Source organism: Durio zibethinus, chromosome 6 (genome assembly GCF_047325235.1).
Source record: "Durio zibethinus cultivar Kanyao isolate XHJ-2024 chromosome 6, ASM4732523v1, whole genome shotgun sequence".
In the NCBI taxonomy this organism is placed as follows: Eukaryota; Viridiplantae; Streptophyta; class Magnoliopsida; order Malvales; family Malvaceae; genus Durio; species Durio zibethinus.
Window position 1 is genome coordinate 7,482,833 of NC_143167.1, and position 27,231 is coordinate 7,510,063.

Below are 27,231 nucleotides of genomic sequence, written 5' to 3' on the forward strand. Positions count from 1 at the left end.
TACAAAGCCATAAATTCAATTCACATGGATTAAAACCAATTGTCTTTCAAGGCCACACACGTAAATATTGGTTTGTACTTTGGTATGTGTGGTACATCACAGGTTGTGTAGTAAGAGTTTAAGAAGTAAAACTGTTAAACATGATATAAAAATTATATAAAAATATAAAAATAATATGATTTAAAATTTTAATAAAAATTATATATAAATTTATTAAAATTAAAAGAAAATATTTTTTATTTTTATATCAATATGATATATAATTTTAGTATAAAATATAATATTATTACATAAATTATCAATATTTAACAGTATACAAATATACAAATTACTATATTTTCAGGCAGTCCTTTCTTTTGGCCCTTAGGCGAAATGCTTTTTCCAAAACCTGGATTTGCTATGTCCAATTCCTTGTTTAAGCATAGTCTTTCACGCGCAGTTAACCCCTATTGTATTTTGGCCAAAAAAAAAAAAAAAAAAACCCCATCGTGTCATGGTTCAAGTTGTTGGACTCTTTTCATAATAATCTTGCAAAGATTTGGTAGCATAATTGTATAAAGGTTAATTTTATTAACCTTGGCTATACTCTTTTTCTAATGTGATATTGAGCAATGCAATAAGAAATAATATCCTATCCCATCTTATTAAACGTACGTTTTGTTCGTTTCAAATTTTAAACTCAAAATCTTAAAAATAAAGCTTTCCAGCTTTGTCTGTTGGGCAGTTCCATTTGGGAAAAGAGATAACTTTATATAAATTAAACATATATACTTTCAACGAATTTAGGAAAGCTTAGTGCTAATGCTTTAGCTAAAATTTTGTGCAACTTCAGTTTAAATTATGCATGCACGTGATATAATGATCCCCGAACACTTAAATAATTTTTTTAAAGTCTAAGTTGAAAAGCTTTTTTTATTAAAAATGATTAAATAAAAAAAATTAAAAAATAAATTTGAAATTTTATTTTGATAATTTAAAAAATTTTGTTATATAAATTAAATATATAAAATTTAAAATGATTTGAATACTTTATTCAAATAAACATTTGTATTGAAAATTCTAACAAAGTTATCACTATTCAATAAATGTTGGATCAAAAATTTTTTTTTCTATATGCTATTTTTAATTTTGACATATTATTGATTTTTTCATTAAATTTTATCAATATATATATTTTTATTTAATTGATACAAACTTGACCCAAAAAAATTACCTAATCCTCTATGATATTTCTTGGCATTAATAATTATATTTATAAAAGAAATATTATTCACAGGGAGCCTTTCTTAAATTGTTTACAAAATTATCAAAGAATAACGACTAAATTAAACATCTGAAAACGTTATAGGGGTAAAACCACAGTTATCCCAACGCCAAAAAAAAAAAAAAAAAGAGAATAAAAAAAGAGTGTGGTCCGGAGATGCAAGGAATCGACCCACTTTCCTCAGTCACGGAAAGCGAGCGCTCGCGTGACCGCACCCCACGATTCGAGCCAAATACCTTTCAGCAGCTCGGTTGATTGTAAGCAAAAAACAGTGCAGAAAAGTTCTCCACCCCCCCCCCCCCCCCCCGAACTTCTAGAGCTCCTTTTGCTGCTGTCTGCTAAAAAATCAAAATCCAAAAAAAAACAAAAGAAGAAAAAAAAAACACTCTTTATTTGAATCTTTATTCATTCCTAGATTCACCAAAAACCCACGGCAAAACTCTACGTATAATTTTTTTTTTTTAATTTTATTTCCTTCCTTCTCTCCCTTTGGACATGGATTTCCAAGTAGTGGTTTTAGCCGGTGGCACTTCAAAGAATCTAACACCCCTTGTCTCCAAGGTCATTCCTCCCACTATTCTTTTTTGGCATTCAAAATTACCCTTTTCATAATTTCATTTATCTTTGCTTTTTCTCATTTCTGTTTCTTGAAATGCTTGCAGGAAGTGCCTAAACCGCTTCTTCCGGTAGCCAACCGCCCCCTTCTCTACTACGTTTTGCACCAATTAGAACAAAGCAATCTTAAAGATCTCATTGTTGTAAGAAAAAAAAACCCTAATTCCATTTTTTTCCTTATCTTTTATTGAAGTTTGATAGGTTAAATGGATGTTATTAATTATAGTTTTAAGGGTTTTTGATGTTTTGATTTGAATGATTGGGGTGGCAAAAAAGGTGGTTGAAGGGGAAGATGCTGCGCTTCTTGTTGGTAGTTGGATTTCTGGGACTTTCGTTGATCGTCTGCATGTTGAGGTAATTACCTTTTTTTTTTTTTTCTGTTTACAATTTAACTTTAAGATTGTTTATGTTGAAACTATGCCATTTTATTGGTTATTGAAGATTTATATTAAGACTTGAATTAGTACTGTGTTTTATGAATGTTATTACTTGATTGGAACGAATTTAAAGTACAATTAAACTTGAATAGTAACATGAAATTGATTTGAGAGAAAAAAAGGGTGGGGGTTGAACTGAGCTCATAAGCTGCTTCACCTATTTAGAGTTTTTAACTCATTTTCACTAAATTCTCATCAAGCTTCAAGACTAAGAACAAATTTGAATCTTTAAACCAATCAAACTAGAATATCCAGCGTGTCAATTGTAGTTTAGGAAGTCCCTGGAAACCTACCATGTGCTCATTCTGTAACATAATCTGCATCATACTGCACTCTGAGAAGGTTGCATGCCTTCACCGTACCAAACAAGTGAACTTGGTGTTTGTGCTCATTCTAAGAAGCTTTTTTGGTTTACTTAGAGAAGTGGACCAGTTAATCGTATTAAATAAAGAAAACTTGGTGTTTGAGCAAATTATTTGTCATTGAAAGAGAGGAATGCACGAACTTTTAGGTGACTTGGTGTGGTGGCTTATTCGTGCAATTATTTGTCATTGAAAGAGAGGAATGCATGAACTTATAGGTGACCTAGTGTTTGTGCAATTAAGTTCTGAAATAGGATTACACTTTTTGGGTTTCTATTAGTTGTTTGTTTTGTCAGGTCTTGATCTATTTCCTGATCCACTTGTGAAGTCTAGTCCTAAATAGTCTTTGGAGGGTGAGTTTGAGTTAAAAATTTTGTAAATGTCATAACAGGTAGATCAAGCTTAGGAAGTTACATGGAGGCTGAGCACGTTTTGTAGCTTTAGATGACCGAAATATCAAATTCAACAGAACAATGTGAGATAAAGCCCTTTTGTCAGATCTTGTTCATTGACTTGGAATGGACCATGACCCTATGCCAATAATAAGTGTGATATTAGCAAGACCATTTACCCTTTTGGATGGGGTGTGGCAGGCTGACGGCAGCATCCTATGGTTGGAAATTTAACTTATGCTTATTCTTGCATGTGCTGGAGTCTAATTTTCATGTTGCTTCTCTGGACCTCAAAATTTGCTGTCCTTGCCTTAGCTAGGCTGAATATTTCTTTAATGATGGTTTGGGCTTTGCAAGATTGTAATCAGTTATTAATAAGAAACGAATTAAGGCTTTGTCAATTATAAGCCAATATGATAATAGGATAATGATAATCAGGCTAAGCTCTCTTATCATATTACACAATATATAATGGTTAATGGTTGTGCCCTAACTTATTGGAATTTAAGACTAATTGATGCAGGCATGGAAGCAGAAGTTTTCTTGTTATGCCATTTTAATTTGCAAAACTTAGATTGTTTTATCTATGGGAGCGAACAGCAATTTTATCCATTAGGTCATTAGGTTTTTGCTCATTTTGTTAAAGTCTGGAATATGACAGAATTGTATGGGCTTCGTGTCTTTCCTCCTAAAAAACCAGGTGAAGTTCATCATTTTGGTAACTCGGGCACTGCACTAAACAGCTTCATAAATTGACCTGTTCTGTTATGATTTCTTTTATCCGGAGATCTCTTTGGTGAATAAGTAGACTTTCAAATGCTTTAATATTTTCTAAGTATGATTTTTGAACAAATGCTTTTATTATAAGTTTTTCTTGTCACTTTATCTTTTCCCATGCGGTTTCACCTATGTCCTCTTCTCTTTTTGGCAACCAGTAATGCTCCATGTCAGAATCTGTTGTTATTATTAATCTGAAGCCTAATCAGGGTTATACCTGCTCTATTTTGTAGAATCTGTTGACACCTGTCCTGTATTGTCTTTCCAAATACATAGTTGATGATCTTAACAAGAATAGATGCTACTGAACAAAATTCTCTCCTCTTGTTGTTACATATAGAATCCCTTTATTATATGCATTCCTCTTTTTGGTTTTAATTTGAGTCTATTAGTGTAAATTTTTTCCTATTTTCTTTCTCCAGTTCCTAAATTCATACATCTAAGATGACAATGCATGCTTTTCATTTCTGTTCTTTTTTCATGAATATGCTTTTTAAGGTTGTAAGATTGCATGTCATTCTTTTGATATGAATTACATGTGTTTGCCATTGAAAATTTTTCCTTTCTCTAGTTTAATAACTAATTAATTTCTTCTTTTCTGATGTTGAAGATTGCTGCAGTCCCTGAGGATATAGGAACAGCTGGGGCAATTAGGGCAATCTCACACCACCTCACCACAAAAGACATTTTGGTTAGAATTCTTTTCATTAATAGTGTTTGAGTTCCCAAGCAAAGTTGTTTCTTTACAGACCACTTCATTTTTCTGCAGGTTGTGAGTGGTGATCTTGTTTCTGATGTTCCTCCTGGTGCAGTTGCTGCCACCCATAGGCGACATGATGCAGTAGTAACTGCAATGCTTTGCTCTGTTCCTGTTAGTGGACCTTCAGAGTCAGGATCCTCTGGTGGAAAAGACAAAGCCAAGAAACCAGGACGATACGACATCATTGGACTGGACCCTGGCAAACAGTTTTTATTACACATAGCAACAGGTTAGAATTTAAACATTTTGTTTTATTTAGCTTGTTACTTGGACTCGCCTTTTTTATTGGCCAAACTTGGACTTGCCTGACATAGAATCTTTTAATGCTTTATAGGAGCAGAAATTGAGAAAGATACTCGACTTCAGAAGCGCATTCTCCATGCAGTAGGCCAGGTTTTGCTTAACATCAATCCATTTACCTTTTTTACGACTCTTCAACTATGACAACTGATGCCCAGCTGATGAAAATGATTAATGATAGAGTTGTATGCTCCCACGTACAAGTTTAGAGGCTCAGTTTTTTATTTAAAGCAAAACATATTCTATTGATTGGACCAGCCTTTACCTGCCTATATGCCAATTTAAAAGCTAGTAATATTCTTTTCGGGCAATAATTTAAAAGCTACTATTTGGGTCTAGTTCTTCTGAAAGCATTCACGTTACAATAAAATGTCCTTCTGTTTGGTAACAGAGCTTATCATGTTATCCTATTGTCTTATAATATTATTCTTTGCTATGTACATGTTTCTCCCTGCACTCTTTATGTGTGTGCATATTCATTTATTTTCTTTTGTCAAATGGAAAAGTAAATTGTCTGTTAAAGGACAATTTTTCCTTTCGCATTTTGCTCATCCATCAAACAGTTTATATTTGTGAGATATTCTGTTGTCAACCTCATTTTCCTTTTTACATTTTATGTAGATGGAAATTCGATCTGATCTAATGGATGCTTATATGTATGCATTCAAGAGGTTGGTTCCCTCCATCTAACACACCCCCCACCCCGACTTGTTTTGAAATCAGACTTCAAATTCGGTCTGCTTTTTGTCATTGTGTATAATTCCTTATTATATTTCAACTCAGGTCTGTCCTGCAAGAAGTTTTAGACCAAAAGGATACATTTCAAAGCTTGAAACATGATGTGCTTCCTTATCTTGTCCAGAGCCAGCTGGTTAGTATCACTACATGTCAGGATGTTCAAAAACCACTTGTGTATTTGGGTATCAAATTTTGTTCCTCATTCTTTTATAACTATCAGAAATCAGAGGCCCTATTAAATGGAATTCCACAAGCAGAAGAAAATGGTAATGAGAAGTTTAGTTCCCAGAACAATCAAGTATTGGTCTCTCAAATCCTCTTTAATTCATCTATCCCAAGCTTTCACAAAATCAGTTCTGTTGATCCTGATGGTTCTGCTTCTATTCGGACCCATAAATGCTGCGCTTATATTGCAAGCAGCAGCAGTTATTGTATGCGCTTAAATTCCATTCAAGCGTTTATGGACATCAATCGAGATGTGAGTTCTATTTCTCATTTATGCTTTTCTTTTACAGTCTGTGCTTTTTAATCCACTTTTTATGTCATTCAATTGACGTATTTCTTTGTCTAATATTTCAGGTTACTGGTGAGGCAGATTATCTGTTAAGCAATACCTCCTCAGATCATAATAATGTTATAGGTCCTTCACCGAAGCTTGGAACCAAAACTACTGTAAGCCTACATCACCAACACTAACTTTTAGAATTATTTAAAATCAGTTTGGATAACAGCTGCTGATTATTATGATAAATAATAACAATGGGTTTTTAACATCTATGCTTTATACTCTTAAAACTAAGGCCTTATCTTTCTATGATTTTAGGTGGGACCACACTGTATGCTTGGCGAAGGTTCAGAAATGGGCGACAAATGCCAGGTAAAACGATCTGTCATTGGCCGTCACTGCCGGATAGGCTCCCATGTGAAGGTATGATGATTTCTCTAATCATAACAGGCAAGCATAATTAAGCAGAAAGTAAATCGATGCTGTCAGTAAAGCTTGTCCTATATGATTTTTTTCATTTATGAATTTATAAATAAGAGGAAAGTTCCAAGCTTAGATAATTGTTCACTTTGTAACTAAAAATTTCTTTCCATGCATATGCAGGTTGTCAATTCAGTTGTAATGAATCATGTTACCATTGGTGATGGTTGTATAATTCAAGGTTCTGTGATTTGCAGCAATGTACAGCTTCAAGAGCGTGTTGTATTGAAAGATTGCCAAGTACTTCTCTAACACTATTGTGTCAACTTCACATACACGTAAAGAATCAATTGATTTTATTATTTTTATTACCATTCGTATCTATAGTAGTTTCTTTGCATTGTGCTTCTTTTAGGTTGGAGCAGGTTTCGTAGTTACTGCCGGTAGCGAGTATAAGGGAGAATCTATGGCTAGAAAAGAGAAATGAGTTAAGGTTGTATCCCAGAATTGAAAGAAAATTGCCAGTCCCGAACCAACTCATTTTTGCGGAGCTTGTTAGACATACTTCTCCAGAACTTCTGGTGCCAGTAAAATGCCGATCCTTGGCAAGTGAAGGACCAAGATTAACCATTGTATTTTTCCTGCCCCCATTTTATTTGAATGGTTGTGTTGCTTGTATTTGATGTATTCAAGCCTATATATTTTCATTGACTAAAGGGAATATACAGACTAGCCCAATTTTGGCTTAATTTTTTGATATTCAAATTTTACTAGTATTAGAAAAAGGAAAGCCTTAACATATTCTTGTTCAACTCTGTTTTTCTCCTCTTAAAGTTTGTAGTGCAGAATTCTACCATCAAAGTAGCTAGATGATATACTTGCCTGTTTTGCGATGATTTATTTATGAAATTTAAGCAAAGGGTCTCGATCAGATCATATATTGCTTCTATACGGACTAGTTTATCTGTATGATGAAACTGACTGTCTACACCCATAAATAAAGGATCATACATTGGCTAATACGTTTTGCCTTGGCCTAGAATTGTCTGAAGCATAAACTACTTAAAAAAGAGAGCAGCTCTCTCAACCCCAATGGCCAATAATTCCTACTATACTGAGCTCAAATTGAGCAACTGTTCTACAATGTTTTCCCCAAAATGATACTTCAAGTGATGGGCTATGATGAGTTTTGACGGCATTAGGAAGGCCAACAAAAAGAACAAGCAATGACAACAAGAATAACCTATCAATAGACCATGTCATCCTGGTTCATATCAAATGAAAATGCGTTTGCATATGCAGAATTAATAGTTGTAAGAATAAAAAAGGGAGACAGGAGAATAGGCAGACTTTTCCCTCCCGGCTTCTTTCTTTCTTTTTTTTCTTTTATTCCTGTAAAATTTATACTCTCTTTTTTTTTTTTTTTTAATTTTGTAATTGGTATAAAAGCCTTATATAGATCATAGACTGTACAAATCAGTGTTTAGATATATATATATATATATATATATATATATATATATATTTGATATTTGATATTTTCAAATCCCAACTATCATTATAAGTATTTTTTTACTTTCATAGCTTTGAATTTTAAGTTTTATGTTTTAAAAACCATATATCTATTTACTATCTCTGTACTGGTGTTATGGCTTTTAAATTGAGCCTTAAATATCTTTGTAAGATATGCAAACGATTTTAGATACCAGGAACATGGAACAAGGTATTGAAAACTGTGTTTGTTCAAAAAAATCTTATAATTATAGTTTGCATGTAGATCCTTAATTAGAAAATCAATATACCGACAATCAGCTATAGTATTAATAGTTTAGTTGATTTATCTATAATTTTCTTTAAAAAAATTGTTTAATAAAGTAGATATATTAGAATCAAAAGTAGATAGTTTAGGACAAGTTACTTGCTTAAATTTAAACCAAGATTCTAAACAATTATTAGTAAATATTAATAAAAAGTTAGAATTATTAGAAGTTAATAAAAGTCAAACAAATTATTTTGAACCTTTATATTATGGTAATGCTATTCTTACTCTTAATGATGATAAACCATCATCTTCTCAACTTCTCAACCAACTAAGTTTTCTAAAGTAGAAAAATTAGATTTTAAATCCTATAAAAGTCTTATAGAACATTTTAAGTATAAAATGGAAAAAAATCACAACTCCTAAAAAAATAATTGATTATTTAAATATAATAGAAAAACTATATGAAACACATAAAGAACTTTTTAAAAAGTTTAATTATTATTATATGCTTGATTATACTATCGATGAAAGTAGTTTAGATGAAGAAAATGAAATAAAATAAAATAAAATAAAATAAAATTTCAACTACTAATCCAATAATAAAAGATGAAATTAGTAGTACAAAATTTTCATCCTCTGAAGAAGTAGATGAAGAAATAGATATTAAACCTACACTTATGGATCTTGATAAACAAAAAGTTTATAGGGAAAAAGAAAAGTAGGAGAAATTTTTAATCAAGAAATTGATGATAAAGATAAGTTTGATAATAGAACCGAAGATAATATTTATATAGATGAAATCAAACAAGTAGAAACATCTTTTGAAACTATTACAGAACCTATACTGCAATCTAGTTTTATAGAATCTTTAAACAAAAGAATTGTAGCTTAATAAGGAACATATTTAGATTTTTCAAAAATATATATAAATGACTATGAAAAAACCATAGAAGATTAGGCATAATCTATGACTATTGTAGTAAAAAACTACAAAGACAGCTAGTGTAAAGAAAAATTTTTAAACTATTTTTGTGGAACATTTCAAGGAGATGTTTTACAATTCTTGCGTAAATGGGAAAACTTTGAAATAGGAAAAGCTAAAAAAGGGGACTTTGTTAAATGAAATTACTATACTAGATTTGTTAAAAAAAAACCTTACAAATCTACTAAAAAATAAATTTTGTGGAAGAAGGTAACTAATTGATCAAAACAATGAAGCTAGTTATATATTGACTAAAATAAAATTATGTGACATAAAACATTTAGAAGAATTTTCTAAAATATATATACATGAATACCAAAAATTGGATGAAACTCATTCCGAATTTTGGAAGGAACAATATTTTCATAAATTACCATTATTATGGGATGAACTCTATAATCAACAGTATCCCAAATATTTAGAACTTCACAACCCTACAATAGAAAATAAAGACTATTTATATTCTGTAAGAAATATAATTTATTTTATTTCTAAACAAATCATAGAACATTACCTGAAAACAAAGGCTTTTAAGCAAGTAAAAAGTAAATTAAGTGATAAAAAATGCACAAAATATTAGAAAATGAATAAGAATTTGGTTGTAAATCTTAATCTAAAACCTATTCAAAGAAATACAAAAGGAAAAGAAGATATAAATTGGTCAAATGGAAGCTAAAAAAGCATAAATTTGACAAAAAGAAAAAATTTGTTAAAAGAAAAACTTCTAAAAAGAAATCTAAATACAAATGTTTTATTTGTGATAAAGAAGTCCATATAGCACCTCAATGTCCTAATAAAGGAAAAAATACTAAAAAAGTTATTAAAACTCTTAAAGAATGAGATTTAAAAAATTGTATTAGAGAAGAAGTTTTTGAAGATGAAATTATTTATAAATTAATTTCTGAAACAGATTTGATTTTGATGATGATAAGCATATTTTTATGCTTAATACAAGTAGCAGTCCTAATAATAATACTATATTGGAAGTTAATAATCAACTTAATTCTGAAACTAAAAATATACCTATTGAAGAACAACAAATGCCAAAATTAAGTGATGTCTTAAGACAAGATATTACTATTTCAAATGAATTGTTAAAAATACTACAACCATTAAAGAAACATAAAATCTATAAACTTTTTATTTTTCCAAAATTCAAACCATGGATAAAAAGACAAAAAAAAAATTTAGTGGCAATACTATAACTACTAATTCTAATCAAGGATCTATAGATATTCCTTTATTTACTGAAAAAAAAAATTAGGAAAATTAAACAAAAATATCCTGAAGTTAGATATATATATATTTAGGAATAATTATGATAACTATAAAAGCTTTATTCAAAGTTGGTAACGATATACCAATAATAGCAGTATTAATAGATAAAAGATTTGAAAATCCTATTAAAGCACTAATAGGAGGAATACGATCAAATCTTGTATCAAGCGTTGTTTGGTTTAAAGTAAAATCAAATTATTTTATTTCTATTAATGACTTATTAATAGAAGACTACCTTATATTAAGAATAACGACAAAACAGTAAGAAATTATAAATGTAGCACATGATCTGTCTATAAACTGACAGCTATCAATGAATTTACTAATCATACTTTTATATCTATTAAAGAAATAGATTCCAATATTATAAAAATATTTGAACCTAAACCTTTTGATTTAGAAATCAAACTAAGATTAATGAATCTTAGAGATCTTTTAGTACTAATCGGATGGTTATTAGAAGGTATTACAGAACGTGTTCCTTCTAAGAGAAAAATAAAACCTATGAAATTTTTTGTGTCAAGAAATAATTTGTATTTTAAAAATTATGAAAAAAGTAGTTCTAGTAACAATCTAATTCTACCTCCACCTTCTTTAATACATTCATTCTCAAATAGAGACAATGAAGATAATGAGAGTATTGCTAGTAAACAATCATTTGTTTTACATAGGCAATCTTTTCTTTCTCAACCTTAATCAATAGGAACAAAAAATATAAATATTCCTATTTTTCCAGGAGACACAAGTAGTCAAAATAAAGAAAATTCAAGTTACAACTCAGTAAACTCGGTTTTAAATTTAATTTCTTCTAGAAATACTAAAAGAGATGATATTGAAAGTTTAGCTCTAATTAACCAATATAAAATTGGTAATGATGAAGTAATTACATTTTCAAAAAATCAACAAAAAAAGTTCTACAATTATATTGAAGCAAAATTTAGATTTAAACAGTATAAACCATACTCTTTAAATATTTTAATAGACATTGGAACAACTATATATAGCTGTAAAAGTAATGCTTTACCATTAGAAAAATGGGTACCAATGAAACAACCTATTGTAGTAATAGGAATCAATGGAAAAGAAACTATAATAGAATACAAAGCAAAAAATATTTCTATTTATTTTATGAATAAAAATTCATAATTTCAAAAATTTTATACTTTCTTTTTATGCATGGTGATATGTTATTAGGAAATAATTTTATAAAAAATTATTTACCTTTTTGTTTGAATATTAATAATATTGTTTTTACAATAGATAAAGAATCTATAGAAATACCACTATTAAAAAATCATAAACATATATGTGATTCTAATTTTCGACCTAAAACCAAAAAAATGAAAATTAAATCAATTAATGAAAAACACTAATTATATAAAATTTTAAAAGAAAAGTTTAGTGATGAACCAATAAAATTATGATCTAGAAACCCTAGATTTTGTAGCTTAAAAATTATTGATTCAAAGAAAATAATTAGAGTAAAACTAATGATTTATACTAAACAAGATATAATTGAATTTGATATACAAATCAATGAACTTTTACAAAAAAGACTTATAGAACCCACTAATAGTCTACATTTAAGTCCAACATTTATGGTAAGAAATCATGCTGAACTAAAAACAATAAAAGCCAGAATGGTAATCAACTATAAAAGTCTTAATCAAAATCTAATATTTGATGGATATTTTATTCTTAGAAAAGATGTGTTAATAAACTTGGCAACAAATGCTAAATATTTTAATAAATTTGATTGTAAATCAGGATTTTGGCAAATAATGCTAATCAAAGAGTCAAAACCATTAACAGCCTTTAATACACTAAAAAGACAATATCAATGGAAAGTTATACCATTTGGACTTTGTAATGCTTCACAAATTTTTCAGAAATAGATGGACACCATTTTTAGGAAATATAAAGATTTTTGTATGATGTATATTGATAATATACTTATATGTTTTGAAACATTAAATAAGCACAGAAAACAATTAAATCTTATAGCTCAAGAATTTATAAAACATGGTATAATATTAAACCTTAAAAAGATAGAGCTTGGAAAAACTAATATAGAATTCTTGTGATTATATTTATGTTCAGACGGTTTTACTTTATAAGATCATATTATAGTAAAAATTAACGAATTTTTAGAACAATTGGAAGATAAAAAACAACTTCAAAGTTTCCTTGGTTTTCTTAATTATAGAAGACAATTCATTAAAAATTTTTCTAAAAAAGAGAAAGTTTTACAAGAAAAGCTAAAAAAGGATATACCTTTTTCTTGGTAAAAAAATGATTATAATATTATTAAACAAATTAAATCATAACTTAAATTTATATCTAAAGTATATCTTTCAAAACCTGAAGAATTACTTATTGTTGAAACAAATGCATCAAACCAACATTGAGGATGTATACTTAAATCAAAGGTACATAATCAAGAATTAATTTGTGACTATAATTCAAGAAAATTTAAACCAAATGAATTAAAATATATCATATTTGAAAATGAGTTATTTGTTATAAAAAATATTGTATCTAGATTTCATATTTACCTAGCACCTAACAACATTATTATTAATATTGATAATCAAGTAGTAAAAGATTTCTTAAAAAATAAAAAATTAGAAATGAATACTAGAATAATTAGATGGTATAATATTTTATGCCAATATAATTTTGCTATTGAATTTATTAAAGGATCTAACAATTTTCTTGTTGATTTTTTAAGCAGGCCCAATGGATCGAGATAAAAAACCTCTAAAACAAATTGGCAAATGGACTACAGTAAAAAAGAAGCAACCGAAACAAGGTTCTTCTCTTACACATGTTAATCCTAACCAAGGATTAAGATTTCAGTCCTTTAACCAACCATTAGTTCCATATCCTAATCCAAGATATTTCTTTTACCCTTAACCATACATGAAAATGCCAGAAATAATCACAACAAGTAATGAAACCTTATAGATTATCTCAATTTTCTTAAGATCCAAACCAATGGACTCCAATATCATATTCTGAAATTCTTTAGAAAACAAAAAATTTGTTGAAACCATAATAAAATTTTCTAGAAATCAAAGATTTTTGTATTTATAACCTAGGATTATCTCCTGAGTTATATAATCTCATAAATGAAGCTTAAAAAGCCCAACTTCAAGGTAGTGAATCAACCTTTAGAAAAAACATGACTAAGCTTATAGAAGGATTAACTAACTAGGTTAATAAATTTTGAACTTTTTAAAATATTGTTTTAAATAGTTTAACTTTATGAGATTGGAGGAACATCAAATTCTTGAACTTGATGAAAAAAAATATTCGTTAAAGAGATAAACAATCTCTTAAATATTTGTGATTTTCTTATTGAAGAAAAAACCATTTCTTCTTCTTTTTTAAAAATTTAAAAAATTCTTTTATATTGAAAGGCTAATAAAGTCTTACCTAATGAACATTTTAATAGAATAAAAAATTCAATAAGAGATGAAGTAGATGTTCTACTTTATAACAAATTTCATGAATATTTTTTTATATATTTAGAAAATCAAGGAATTTTAAGAGGATTTTCTAAAATTAAATTCAGATTAGATCATGAGCCTTATGATATAATCAGTATCGAAATTACTTTTCAAAATTTATCTTTTCATTTAATAAGACTTTTTCCTGCTTTTATTAAATCAAAGATATTTGATTTTGTTGAAAACAATGAATTTTTTTTTATGTGCATATTAAAATAATTAGTTTTATAGGTCTCTTTCATATAGAAAGATTTTTTTCAACCCTATCAAATTTGAAAAATAAAAAAATATCAAATCTGAGAAGTCAAAAAAGTGCTTTATGGACTAGATTTATTAACACCAAATGAAGATGAAAAAAATATAAAATTCACTCTTTCACAATTTAATAGAGCAAGTTTATACAGGTTCCAAGCCGTAATCACAATAATAGAAAAAGCATAACAATTGTTGAATGAAATCTTATCAAATTCATAAACTCCTTATGTCACTATTACTACAGATGACAAAATGATTTTTGTGAAAAAATTTTATGATAGAAATAATATAGAGTTGAAGCTTGAAGCTATCGAACTTCTAAAAAAATTATCTAGAATGGAATATCTAGATTATTTTTTTTCTTTACTACTCCAATATCAAGAAAGATCGGAATAGTGGAACAAGTAAAAAATAACTTCACCAACATATTTTAATCTAGAAGATAAAAGAGGCTATAAACCTTGATAATCAATAAGACGAATAAAGAAGACAATCAAAAAGGTGAATATGTATCTATACAAAATAATAATTATTTTTTCACTATTCTTTGTCAAAATTAGGTACAAAATTATTGGTTGCAGCAATAAAAAAAGGAGACAAAGAAAAATAGGCAGACTCTTCTCTCCCGACTTCTTTTTCTCTCTTCTTTCGCTCTTGTAAAATTTTATCCTCTCTTCCCTTTTTTTGTGTAGATGCAAGCACAGCATGTCAAGGCATTATGTCAGAATCAAAACCGATCAAATCGATACTCTTAATAGCATGTTTATTTTCATTATCAATTTTACACCGGCAAAGGAAGCATTAGAAAGAGTAATGCAAGAGACAGGGATTATCATATCTTGGCAAAGTACATTGTTTTCTTCCTTTAATGCTTCTTGCTGAAATGATATTTGAAGTAATCAGAGAAGAGAACTCCTTTATATAGTGGTTGCTCTCCACTTTCTAGCACTTCTGGCAGAGGACCAAATACAGCATCAGGTCCTGGATTCACAAAAATAGGCAATGAAACTCTGTTCTTGTTTCCATTAGCAACCGCACAGTGTTCAATGCTTTTGTATCCGTCATTGCTCATTATCTGTAAAATGTCTCCGATGTTGATTACGAAAGCCTCATCAATTGGTGGCACATGAATCCAGCTATCATCATCATCGTTTGTTCGTACATAGAGGCCACCATTGTCATCTCGGAGGAGAACAGTGATTGTTGATATATCAGAGTTGAGGACGTACTCCTGCTGTGAGGTCAGGGTTGGGACAACGCGGATAGTAATTGATGTTGACAAATGGAGAAGCCATTAAGGTATATTCTCTAGCTTTGTCAATCGCTTTCACCTTGAGTCCTTCCAATAGGACCTCCAGCAGCTTCCTGATGACAGGTTCTGCCCTCTCCATGTATTCCACCACTTGGTCCCTATAAAGCACACAAAAATCAAAGATTGCGGACTATTACACAAAGATACTCCATTCCAAGTTGAGGATAGACCAAGGAATAAGTTTAAGGGTGCAAAACTGTTGAAGCACTTAGAATGGCAAATTGTAATTGGGTTGAAACTACTTTGAACAAACTGTGTCCTAATTAATTATCCTCTGAAAAAGCACCAAAATCAAGGAGATTGTTTAGCTCGTGAAATATCTAAGAATCAGTCTTCTCTTCCAATCTTATAATTTAATATATGATAGGTAATATGATACAAAAATTAAAAAAAAATACATAAATATTAAATGTAACACAAATTAAAATTTTAACCAAAATTATATATAAATTTATAAAAAATAAAAAATATATATTTTGTATTTTTTTATCCTAACGAATTGTAATACATAATTTTTTTATAAAATATAAAAGAATATACAAATGATTAGGTCCACCTATCTCAGATTTGATAATATCTGGGAATTACTGGAGTATCCATAACGAAGCCATAACCTTTATAAAGGCTGGAATCGAACTTAAACATTTTGTAGAATCTTAAACTCTTGTAATTATGGCCTTTAAATTATATTTGCATTAATATAAATTAAAGAAAAAGGTTTGAATGATTAATTACTTGCATTCAGGAGGCCAGAGGGCAGATGATTTTTTATCCCCAGGAACATAACGAAAGCTGAGAAAATCTTTCCACTCAAGAGCAGTCTCTGCCTGAGGGACAAAGCTTGTTCTCAGAGCCACTGTATCAGTAGGCGAATTCCCTACCCAATACTTCTTTCTCTCGTCATTTGATAAGCCGAAGACCCGATGAGTTGCTTCCTTTATGTTGTGAAGAACTTCCAAGGCCACTCCATGGTTAATAATCTGAAAGAAACCCCACGTTCTGGCAGCTTGACAGATTGATTCTGAAACCTGTGGATCATCCCAATTGGAAACATCGATGACCGGAATGGACTCTTCAGTCACTACTTTGTTTGCAATCTATCTTCAATAGCTAGGATATATTGTTTTGGTACACTTTCTATGCCTGTATCAACTAGACCCTTTATTCCATTACCTTTGTTCACGACAAAATCAATGACTCGTCTGAGTTTAGGTTCGGCATTGTTGAAAATATTGTAAGAGTTGCACTTTGAATAGACGAGGCAGTTTAAATGAATTTGTCTGAGCTTGTCCCTGTTTGTATACTAGGAAAGCTGTAAAATTGTAAGTGGAAGACTACTTACATTTTAGCTGCCATGCTTAAATGCTCCATTTAAGATTAAATCTTTCGTCAGCACTAAACTTTTATTTGCTTCAAATCTAGATTCTAATTTTGGAATTTGACATAAAAATTTTTTGGATGGAAGTTCACAATCAAGAACACCCCTGTTAAAATGCATGAAGAGTTGAAATAATAAGATGACTTGTAATTTTTCGTCACGTGGCATCACATGTGGCCAAATTGATTTTTTGCAATATAATAATTAATTTTTATTTTTCTAATTGGGACAATAGTTTGAGAAAAAGAAAAAACAAAAAAACAAAAACAAAAACTGGACGTGTTGAGCGATCAATCACCGTGGTTTGGGGGCTGTAATTTTCGATCTGATAGAAGGGAAAATAAGAGAGAGATCCAAAGCTTGATTTAGCTCTAGTAACAACCAAGCAAATTTCACAAAAATCTCTCCACGTTATGAAAGCATAACAAAAAAAAAAATCCATGGGATTTAAGGAAAAAATATTTAAAATTTTCAGCCAACCAAAATAAGGATGGGAAGAAGGGAAAATTTGAAATTAGGAATTTCGAAGAGGAAGAGCTAGCCGGAGCAGAATTGGAAAATAATTTTGGGCATTTTTTTTCCTTGAGGTCAAAGCCCAGTCATGAATTGGAAAACAAAATTAAAGCTCAATTAACAATTAAATGATCCATAAGTGAATCCCAAGATTCAAAAAGAAATCTCGAAACTCGAAAGTAAATCTCGAGATTCAGAAAATTGAACTTTAAATATAAAAAATCAAGCTTTAAATTAACTTAATAAATTTGATAATGAATTACAAAAACCAAATGTAATTTTAAATCCAAATTAAAATTAAAACGAATTAAACCTAATAAAATAATTGATCTAGTATATTCAACTCAAATTAATCTAAATTATTTAAAAAATATTTGAAAAGAAACTGAATAAAATGTGGTGTTTACACAATTCTTTCGACATGAGAAAGAATGACGCACCTGTTTACATAATTCTTTCGATCGAAGAAAGCATGATGCACCAATCAGTCGAATACTAGAGTGTATGCAGCAATATAAATTTGGTAGGAGTAAAAGGAATCATCGAAAGTATAAGGTGAAATTCAGAGGCTGTTATATTTTGATAAAATGTAAATTTTAATTATAATTTAAACTAATTTAATTTTCGTATTATTTTAATATGATAATTTTAGTTCAATCGTTATCGTCATCAATTTTTTATTATTAAAAATATTGATATAATAATCGACTTTTTTAATGTGATGTTGACTTATTAATATGATAATTAAGATTAATGAAATCAATTATTAAATTATTCAAATCAATGATCCTTGTATTCATATGGATTTGAAATTTAATTTGTATATTGGCATGAAATTCAAAATTTAGTTATTGTACTAATAGGAAATTTGAAATTCAATCCCTGTAATACAATAAATATTTTGAATTTTGAAATTTTTTAATTTTTTAAAAATTGCTAAAATACTATTTCATAATATTCTATTACAATATTAAAAAATCTATCATAATTTTTTATCACAATTTTAATATATTGTCACTAAATCTGGTATAACTTTTTGTAATCTATTTGAAATATTATTACTAGTTCTATCACTATTATTTTTTTTTTTTTTACATTTCGTCATAAAATATAAATTTGTTATTAATTTTGTTATACTTCTTCATCACAATTGTAGTATATTGTGGCCATATGAAAAAAAAATTTATACAAATCTATAAAAAATCTATCACAACTTTGTCAAATATATAATACGAATTTGTCACTATCTAGTTTCAATAAAATTATTATTTTTATTAATGTATTAAATAAATTATAATTATAATTACATCTCATAAAGGTAAAATTATCCATCAAATAGTGTTTATATTCCTTTAAATTAAATCATATTTAAATGATTTTTATAATCAAATCTAGATTCAAGATTCTAAATATATTAAAGTGATTTACTAAACTTAATGTGTATTAATTTTAAAATTAATCTTATTATTTAATTTGACATAATTATTTATATAAGTTTTTTTTTTTTAGATCCCAAAAATTAAAAATTTTCATTATGATACACGATATTGATGTTTTGATTTATCAAATAAATGTTTTGATTTAGCAAAATTCATCCTTTAAATGGATAAAAATTCGTTTCTCATAAGAATCTAGGCTTGAATCTTTAATTTTATTTAGTTGAATGGAATAATCATTTCATTCATAGTCTTGTTCCGATTCATTATAAATAAAACTCTATTTAATAATTTAGTTCATTAGAAATTTTGTTACATAATATATTTAAACTAAGTAAATAATATTAACTTTGATATATTAATTTAAATTATTAATATTATAATTTATTAATATAAATGATAATCTAATATTATTAATATGATATTATTAATAATTAATTATATATAATAACACCTAATATATTTTTAAAAAATATTTATATATTAGAGGGACTAAATTTTAAATTTTGTATAAGTATAAGGACCATTTAAATAATTTAATAATTAATTTTATCCATTCAAGTTATCACATTAACAAGTCAAAGCTACATCAATAAAATTAATATTTACGTCATCAAATCAATAATAATGTCAACTTTTTTAACGATAAAAATTTAATGAAATTAGTAATTACATTAAAATTATCAAATCAAAATAATACAAAAAATTAAAATTTTATAAATTATAGTATAAATATTAAATTTCAAATTCTAATAGAATATAAAACTTATGACATAATTTAGCAAAATATAAAATAGCGTATTAACAATATATTTTCCTTCCTAGAGATATCAGAGCCGATACATATTTTCACTGTCGTTTTTCTATTGCACATAGCCGTTACACAGTCTCTTTGTCGTTCTTAGTATTGCATATAGATATTCATTGAAATACATTCAGTTTTGGAGATTGGACCTTCAATTTAGGTTTCTTTGAGTTTGAGTAAATTACTAATATATAAGTCATTAATTACATTTTATAAATTTATTATTATTTTTATTCTTGACCTAAAAATTTAAGTTTGTCATAAACTATACATCTAAATTTTTACCATCGATCAGGCTGTAAAAAAAAATTGTCATGTATAGACATCATTGCCAAATGTGCTAAGATGAAGATATGCCATGTGGCGAAGGAATGCATAGGTGGGTCCTTGGCCTGTGGTAATGCCTTTGGGGATTGATTACTTGTACTCTTGTAGAATGGCATGCCCTTTTACTATAGCCCTTTAACTATAGCCAACGAATTATGGATGGGCTGTGAAAATTTTTCAAGTCCCAAATGATAAATATAAAATTGTTTGAGTCAAGGGTAAATGATAATGTCATAAAAGATAACAGATTACGGGTAATTTATATTTTAAAAGTGCAAATTAATCCCAAAATTTTGCATAATTGAATATAAAAGGTCTTAAAATACTCAAAACTTATGAAGTATCCAATTCTTCACCTCAAGAGTGAACCGATAAATAATTGATTCAATCGGTTAAGATCGTTTTCTTCGATAAAGAGATTTTGAGCTTAAATCTTATTGGTGATTATTTGTTAGAATCATCTCGAATGTACGATCTACAATCATCTGTCTTAAGTTATCATGTACGACATATCTTGTTCTGATTTGAAAATTGAATAACACATTTATCTCTAAATCTTTTTTACAAAAAAAAAAAAAAAGACAACGGGTTTGGAGATTAAAATTTGAGATAAAAAAAATTGAATTCCTCAATAGGACAGAGATAAGAAATATAATCTCATGCCTGGTCTTGTCCTTTATATACATATATATATAATTAATAAGTATAATCATATATATAATTTATAGATTATTAATTTATTTTAACTTTTATATTTATGAAATGATAAAAATATCACTTCAAGAATATCTAATATAAAATTAAAATAATTAGAATTTTAGGTGTTGAACTTTTTTAATTTGATTTTAAATTTGTTTTGTTGTATTTATAATTTTATGTTATTTATATTTTTTAGTTATTTTAAATTATTGTTGTTAAAATTTTATTTGAGAAGCTTAAAAATAGTTAAATATTTAAATAAATAATTTTTTAATTTCACATAAAAATAAATAAAAAAATGAAAAATCATCGGCCCAACTAAATCCCACCCACCGGAGTAAAGATCCATCCCGCGTCGTCGGGAAGGAGACGGTTGAAAAAGCAAGTTGGAGAAATGCACTCTCCGTTGCAAATCCCCCATTGGCATTTGGCATCCCTGAACAAAATCGTAGCCAAGCCAGGGTACTCAGCAATAGGACAAGATGTCAAGGCATCAAATCGGCCATGATGCACCCCACCATTCCTGCACATTCAAGGAAAACGTGACATATTATATAATTTGCTGCACTAATCTTGTTATTTAGAGGAGATCTTGACCCATAAATCAATTCAAGTGGCTACAATCACTCATTTATTTATTATATAAACTCTTTTAAGGAGTCATTGTTTAGCAGCAATAAAATACAAAAAAGCTTCTTTATCTTAAGACATTTTTACGATCGAACATCAATGAATGATTTAAATTTATTAACCCTTTTATTCAAAACAAGTTTCTAAAATTAGCTGAACAAATCTTGTTCATGGTGAAACCGCTCCATGAAAGGCTGAAGTTGTAACAGTCACCTCTATGTTTTACCTAAAAAACAGAAACAGTGGCCTCCATGAAATGTTATTACGAACATTTTCATAACAAACAAACCATAAAAAAGCACTATTATGCACTACCCAATCGTTCAGAAGAGAAATCAGAAATGTGACAAAAGGTGCTTAAGAAGCTTTTAGTTTAATCAAAGGCCGGTGGAATCTACGGGTAGATCGACCAATCACAGTTAAGTTGAATGCTGAAATTTGTTTTGAGTTTTTTTTTTTGACTAAAATTTAAATGCACAAACAGAATAAAAGGACCGCCACTCGGCCCCTCCCTAATGTCCACGTTGCCAGCTTTGAAAACCCTGATTTTGTCTTTTGCAGAAACAGACGAATTATTACTGTATTTCTTTTTGGTTGTGTCCAAAACTTGAATAAAGGTAACGACAGTAGCATTTTATTAATTACTGCTACCACAATATCACTATATTTATTTCCGGTATTAATTTTGTAACGTGTGGTGTTCATTCCCATTATTTTAGCCAATTAAAGTTCATGGGCCTATTATTTTTTACCAAGAAAAAAAAACCCTACATAATAAAAAAAGTGGGGTTGTAGTTTTTGCGTAAAAGTGTGAGCACGCAAACCAAGAAAAAAAATGCAAAGAAAGAAAGAAAAGTGAGAATTGTAAATTAAATTAAAATTGATCAGTGATTTAATTAAGTTAAAATTGTATTAATATATTTATGATTTAATATTTTATATTTTAAATGATAAAGATTGAGTTTGAAGTTTTTTAAAAATAAATTTATAACGTATTTATTGAATTATTTATTTGATGAAATTTTTTCAATTATCTCTCTAATTATCGATTAATTTTAGTTTTAATTAAAAAAATTTTTATATATCTATTATTTGATTGTTGATATGTTTTTTATGATAAGCAATTTGTTTTCTTCTACACTAGAGAATTTTTCACGTAAATCTTGATACGTTTTATTTTTTCTACATTATTAATTTTTTATTATTGTTTGTTGATGTGGATTTATTACAATATATTACTTCTGTATTGTTGTGTTTATTGCTTCAACTCAACAACTTAAAAATTGTTGGGTTTTAAAATTCTAGAAAGAGTGTAGATAAAAAAAGATACTCTATACTCTTACTTAAAAAGTTTTTGGGTATAAAACATTCATATATATGTCAAAATAACAGATGTCAAAACTTGACAGTAAAGTCACACAGTATGTGTTTATTAGATATAGTAATGAGGAATTGGCTATAGGTTATAAGATCCAATTAAAAGAAAGACAATCAGAAGTAAAGATATAATCTTCCAAGAAAAAAAAAACTATAGCATACCTTAAGAAGAATGAAAAGACTACATAAATTACTGTTGAGTGTGATGATTCAATAGCAATAGGAATTGCACCTATAAGAGCCATAAATGATGGAAATGAGTAAGAGACAGAACTTAGGGATATGAATGAGCTAATCACAGTTTGTGATTAGCCAAATACAACTAATTTTGAGCATGAGGAGCAGTTTTTCCCACTAAAAAATGTTGAGCATGGTGAGTAATCCTTTCCACTAGAGAGTGTTGAAGGAGAAAAACTACTTTTAGCATCAGATAATGTAAAGTCTTAGCTTAAGAGATTTACTAGAGAGCACAAGCTATCTATCAGGTATCTAAGTTTAGATTTTACTTTAGTTACCAGTGAGGGGGAGCCAAAAAGTTTTCAAGATTTGCAAACTACTCCAGATATATAGTATTGGTTAAAAGTAATAAAAAAAATAGTCATTATGAAAAAATAGTCTATATGATCTTGTTAAACTTTCAAAAGTGAGAATGCCATTGAAAAAAAAAAAGAGTGTTTAAGCTAAAAAAGGATAATGACAAGTTAGTGGGATACAAAAGTTAATTGGTGGTGAAAGATTTTTTTTCTCCAGTTGTGAAGATGAGTTTTGTTCTAGTAGTATTAGGATTAGTAGCTAGTTTGAATCTTAAGCTTAAGCAACTTGATGTTAAAACTGTATTCTTACATGGTGACTTACAAAAAAAAATTTATATGGATCAGTCTGAAAGTTTTGAAATGAAAGAAAAAAAGCACTTAGTTTGCAAACTGAAAAAAAAAATTTGTATGGCTTGAAACAAGTTCGCAGCAATGATATAAAAAATTTGATGTTTTTATAATGAGTCATAGCTATAAAAGAACAACAATGAATCATTGTGTGTATATCAAAAAAATTTCTAATAGCAACTTCATTATTTTCTTATTATATATTAATGATATGTTGATTATAGAACAAGATGCTAATATGGTTCGTAGGTTGAAAAAGTAATTGTCTAAGTTTTTTTACATGAAAAATATAGGTCTAGTTAAGTAGATTCTTGGTATGAATATTATCTGAGATAGAAGAGCTGAAAATTGTGGTTGTCACAAGAAAAGTATGTTAAATAGGTGTTTAGTAGATTCAACATACAACATACTAAATCAGTTAGTACTTTATTTGCTAACCATTTTTATTTGAGTAAAAAATCTTATCCAATGAGTAAAAAAGAATAACTAGTTATGTCTAGTATTCCTTATTCTTCTATAGTCAGTTATTTGATATATAATTTACTTACGACCTGACATTACTCATACAATTGGTGTAATGAGCAAATTTCCTTTTAATCCGAGAAAAGTTCATTATAAAGTAGTAAAATAGATTTTTAAATATTTAAGAAACACCTCAAAAATGTGTTTGAGTTATGAAACTTCACAACAATTTTAAAAAGGTGTACTGATACTGACATAACAGGTGATCTTGATAATAAAAAATTTACTTCAGGGTATTTTTTCATTTTTGCTAGAGAAGTTATATCTTGACAATCTAAGTTGTAAAAGTGTGTTGTCTTATCAACTATAGAGGGTGAATATATTGCAACAACTAAAGCTAGTAAAGAAATGCTTTGGATGAAATGTTTTCTTCTTGAATTAAGGTTGAATAAAAAATAGTATGTGATATTTTGTGATAGCTAGAATGCTTTAAATTTAACTAAGAATGTCATGTATTATACTAGAACAAAGCACATTGATGTTAGATATCACAAACTACATTCGATGATTGAGGAGTAGCAAATATAGTTGAAAAAAGCCCATACTAATAAGACTGTAACAAATATATTGACTAAGAAACTTCCTAGAAAAAAGCTTGAACTGTGCAATAATTTGTTCGAAATGGATTCCTTAGCCAAGCTAAGTTTCAAATGAGACTGTTATGATGATAAATCTCCTCCTAATGGGGCTAGAGGGAGAAACTACTATGTGTGAGGTCTAGCATCATTGTTTTAGCTAATTAAAGGCCATGGGCCTATTATCTTTGACCAAGGAATAAAAGCCTTGCATAATAAAAAATGAGGGTTGTGTTTTTGGCATAAAAGTGTGAACGGCGCAAACCAAGAAAAAGAAACCAGAAAAGAAAAAGAAAAAGTAGAGAAACGAGAGCTACCAGTTAAACAGAGGTCAATTTATAATCCGATTGAGCTAAAAATTTATAAATATGTTTATGATTCAATATTCAACATTTTGAACAATAAATATTGAGTTTGAAGCTATCTAAAAATAAATCAATAATGTATTTGTTCAGTTACCTATTATTTAGTGAGATTTTTTTCAATTGTCCTTTTAGTTATTGATTAGTTTAGTTTCAGCTAAAAGAGAACTTTATATATCCATTATTTGATAATCGAGTTTTTTTTATGGTTCGTAAATTTTTTTCTCTATATTGAAGAGTTTTTCATGTAAATCTTAATGTGTTTTATTTTTTCTACGTTTTAATTATTGGTTGTTGTCTGTTGCTATAAGTTTATTATAATATATTACTTATGCATTGTTGTGTTTGTCGTTTTAAGCCCAATAAATTTATCAGGTTTGAGTTAGTAGCAATAATTTTAAATATTATATGATAGTACAATATGAAAATTATAAAATAAATATAAAAATAATATAATTTAAAATTTTAATAAAAATTATATATGAATTTTAAAAAATAAAAAAATATGAATTTCACAAATTTTTTAATTTTATTTTTCTAAATTATAATTTATGAGAAAATATGTTAAAAATTATATTATATTTAAAAAATTACAAATAAAAAAACTTATAAAATATAAATTATTGAATTTATTTTATAAAATATATTGAAAATATATTATATTTAAAAATAAAAAACAAAACTTATTAAAATAGAAAATTTTAAAATTTCTTAATGTCTCAGGTTTACCAAAAAAACTAATTACATGAGTTTCAAATTTTAATTTGGATTAAACTAATAATAAGTTTTATCCTTTCTCTCACCTTCAAAAAAATATTAAAATAAAAACGTTTATAATTATTATCTTTTCAGATTTTACTAAAAGGTAAGTTTCTCGATTACACATCACATAGAATTTATATAGAATCATTGAAAAGACTTCTTCTTACAAAGGCTTATTATCTTGTGGAGATTTGATGCTATGCTCAATAACTTAAGGGGTCGACATTATTACCTAAGTTGTTTTCTAATTTTTATTCCATTTCATGCGGTAAATAAACCGTTTTTATTTATCAACCCAAAACCTCACCAATTAATCTTTATCATGCTTTTTCTATCAATTAGATCTTTTATCTATAAATAAATTAAGCATATATATATATATATATATTATATTTTGATTATTTTTAATTATAATATTTCATAAAATATATTAATTTCAAAAAATTTTCCTAAAAATTTTAGATTTTGATTTTTTTTTTCTCTCTTCTCTTTTTCGGAGAGTAAAGAATTTTAGTTGTTCATATGCACTTGAGTTTTCAAGCTGGCTTGTACAAGTAGGATTTTATTCGAAAAAAACAAAAATTACCTATTTTTGTAATTTAACTAAACTGTGATTGTACATTATAAATTAAGAATAAATTACGTATTCTAGATTTATTTAAGAAATTAAAAGAGATTCACTTTTGGCCAAACAAAAATAGAGATTTATTTAAGAAATTAAAATATTATGCAACCCTATAAATAAATTCACCAATGCTCAAATCCACTGAAAATTTTATCTTAACTAATTTTCTCAAAACAAAAGTAGATAGAAATGAAAGTTGTTGCAATTAGACTTATCTAAAGGTTGGCTAGCTTGATTTGGATTGAGCCTTAAACAATAATTTTTAAGCCCGATATGATCTCGTCTGGATTATTATTTAATATATAAAAATATTTTTACTTAGTTTCAATTTTAAATTTTATTAGAAATATTAATATTATAATATATTTTAAATATTTTTTTTTAAATTCGGGCTTTGAAACCGAACGGGATAGACAGGTCTAGTTACAAGTTGTCTATACCATCAACAAACATCTATGCTTTAATTTTTTTTTTTTAAATACATCCATGGTTCTATTTAAGAAAAGACCATAACTGAGAACTTTGTTGGTAATCCAATTGCAATCATCCAATGCCTTACGTGCCAAATATATTGTATGAAAGTTCAACTCAATGAAATGTTCATTGACTAAATAATGCAAGGAGAACTACTACATAAAAGATCCAACAATGGCAAACAGTTTGATTAC

At 27.9% G+C, this 27,231-nt stretch overlaps 1 protein-coding gene and 1 pseudogene across 1 annotated transcript; one reads left to right on the forward strand and one right to left on the reverse strand.

The window, feature by feature from the left end:
- The first annotated feature begins 1,432 nt into the window (after positions 1–1,432).
- LOC111286026 (uncharacterized) lies at positions 1,433–7,382 on the forward strand. Its single transcript, XM_022875790.2, has 13 exons — positions 1,433–1,825; positions 1,927–2,022; positions 2,156–2,233; positions 4,458–4,538; positions 4,617–4,836; positions 4,942–5,000; positions 5,529–5,578; positions 5,691–5,778; positions 5,866–6,123; positions 6,225–6,317; positions 6,469–6,573; positions 6,754–6,870; positions 6,986–7,382. The coding sequence occupies exons 1-13, from the start codon at positions 1,760–1,762 to the stop codon at positions 7,055–7,057; spliced, it is 1,383 nt and encodes a 460-aa protein (XP_022731525.2). The 5' UTR covers positions 1,433–1,759; the 3' UTR covers positions 7,058–7,382.
- Positions 7,383–14,847: 7,465 nt separating this feature from the next.
- Positions 14,848–23,081, reverse strand: LOC111284283 (feruloyl CoA ortho-hydroxylase F6H1-3-like; annotated as a pseudogene).
- Between the last annotated feature and the right edge of the window lie 4,150 nt (positions 23,082–27,231).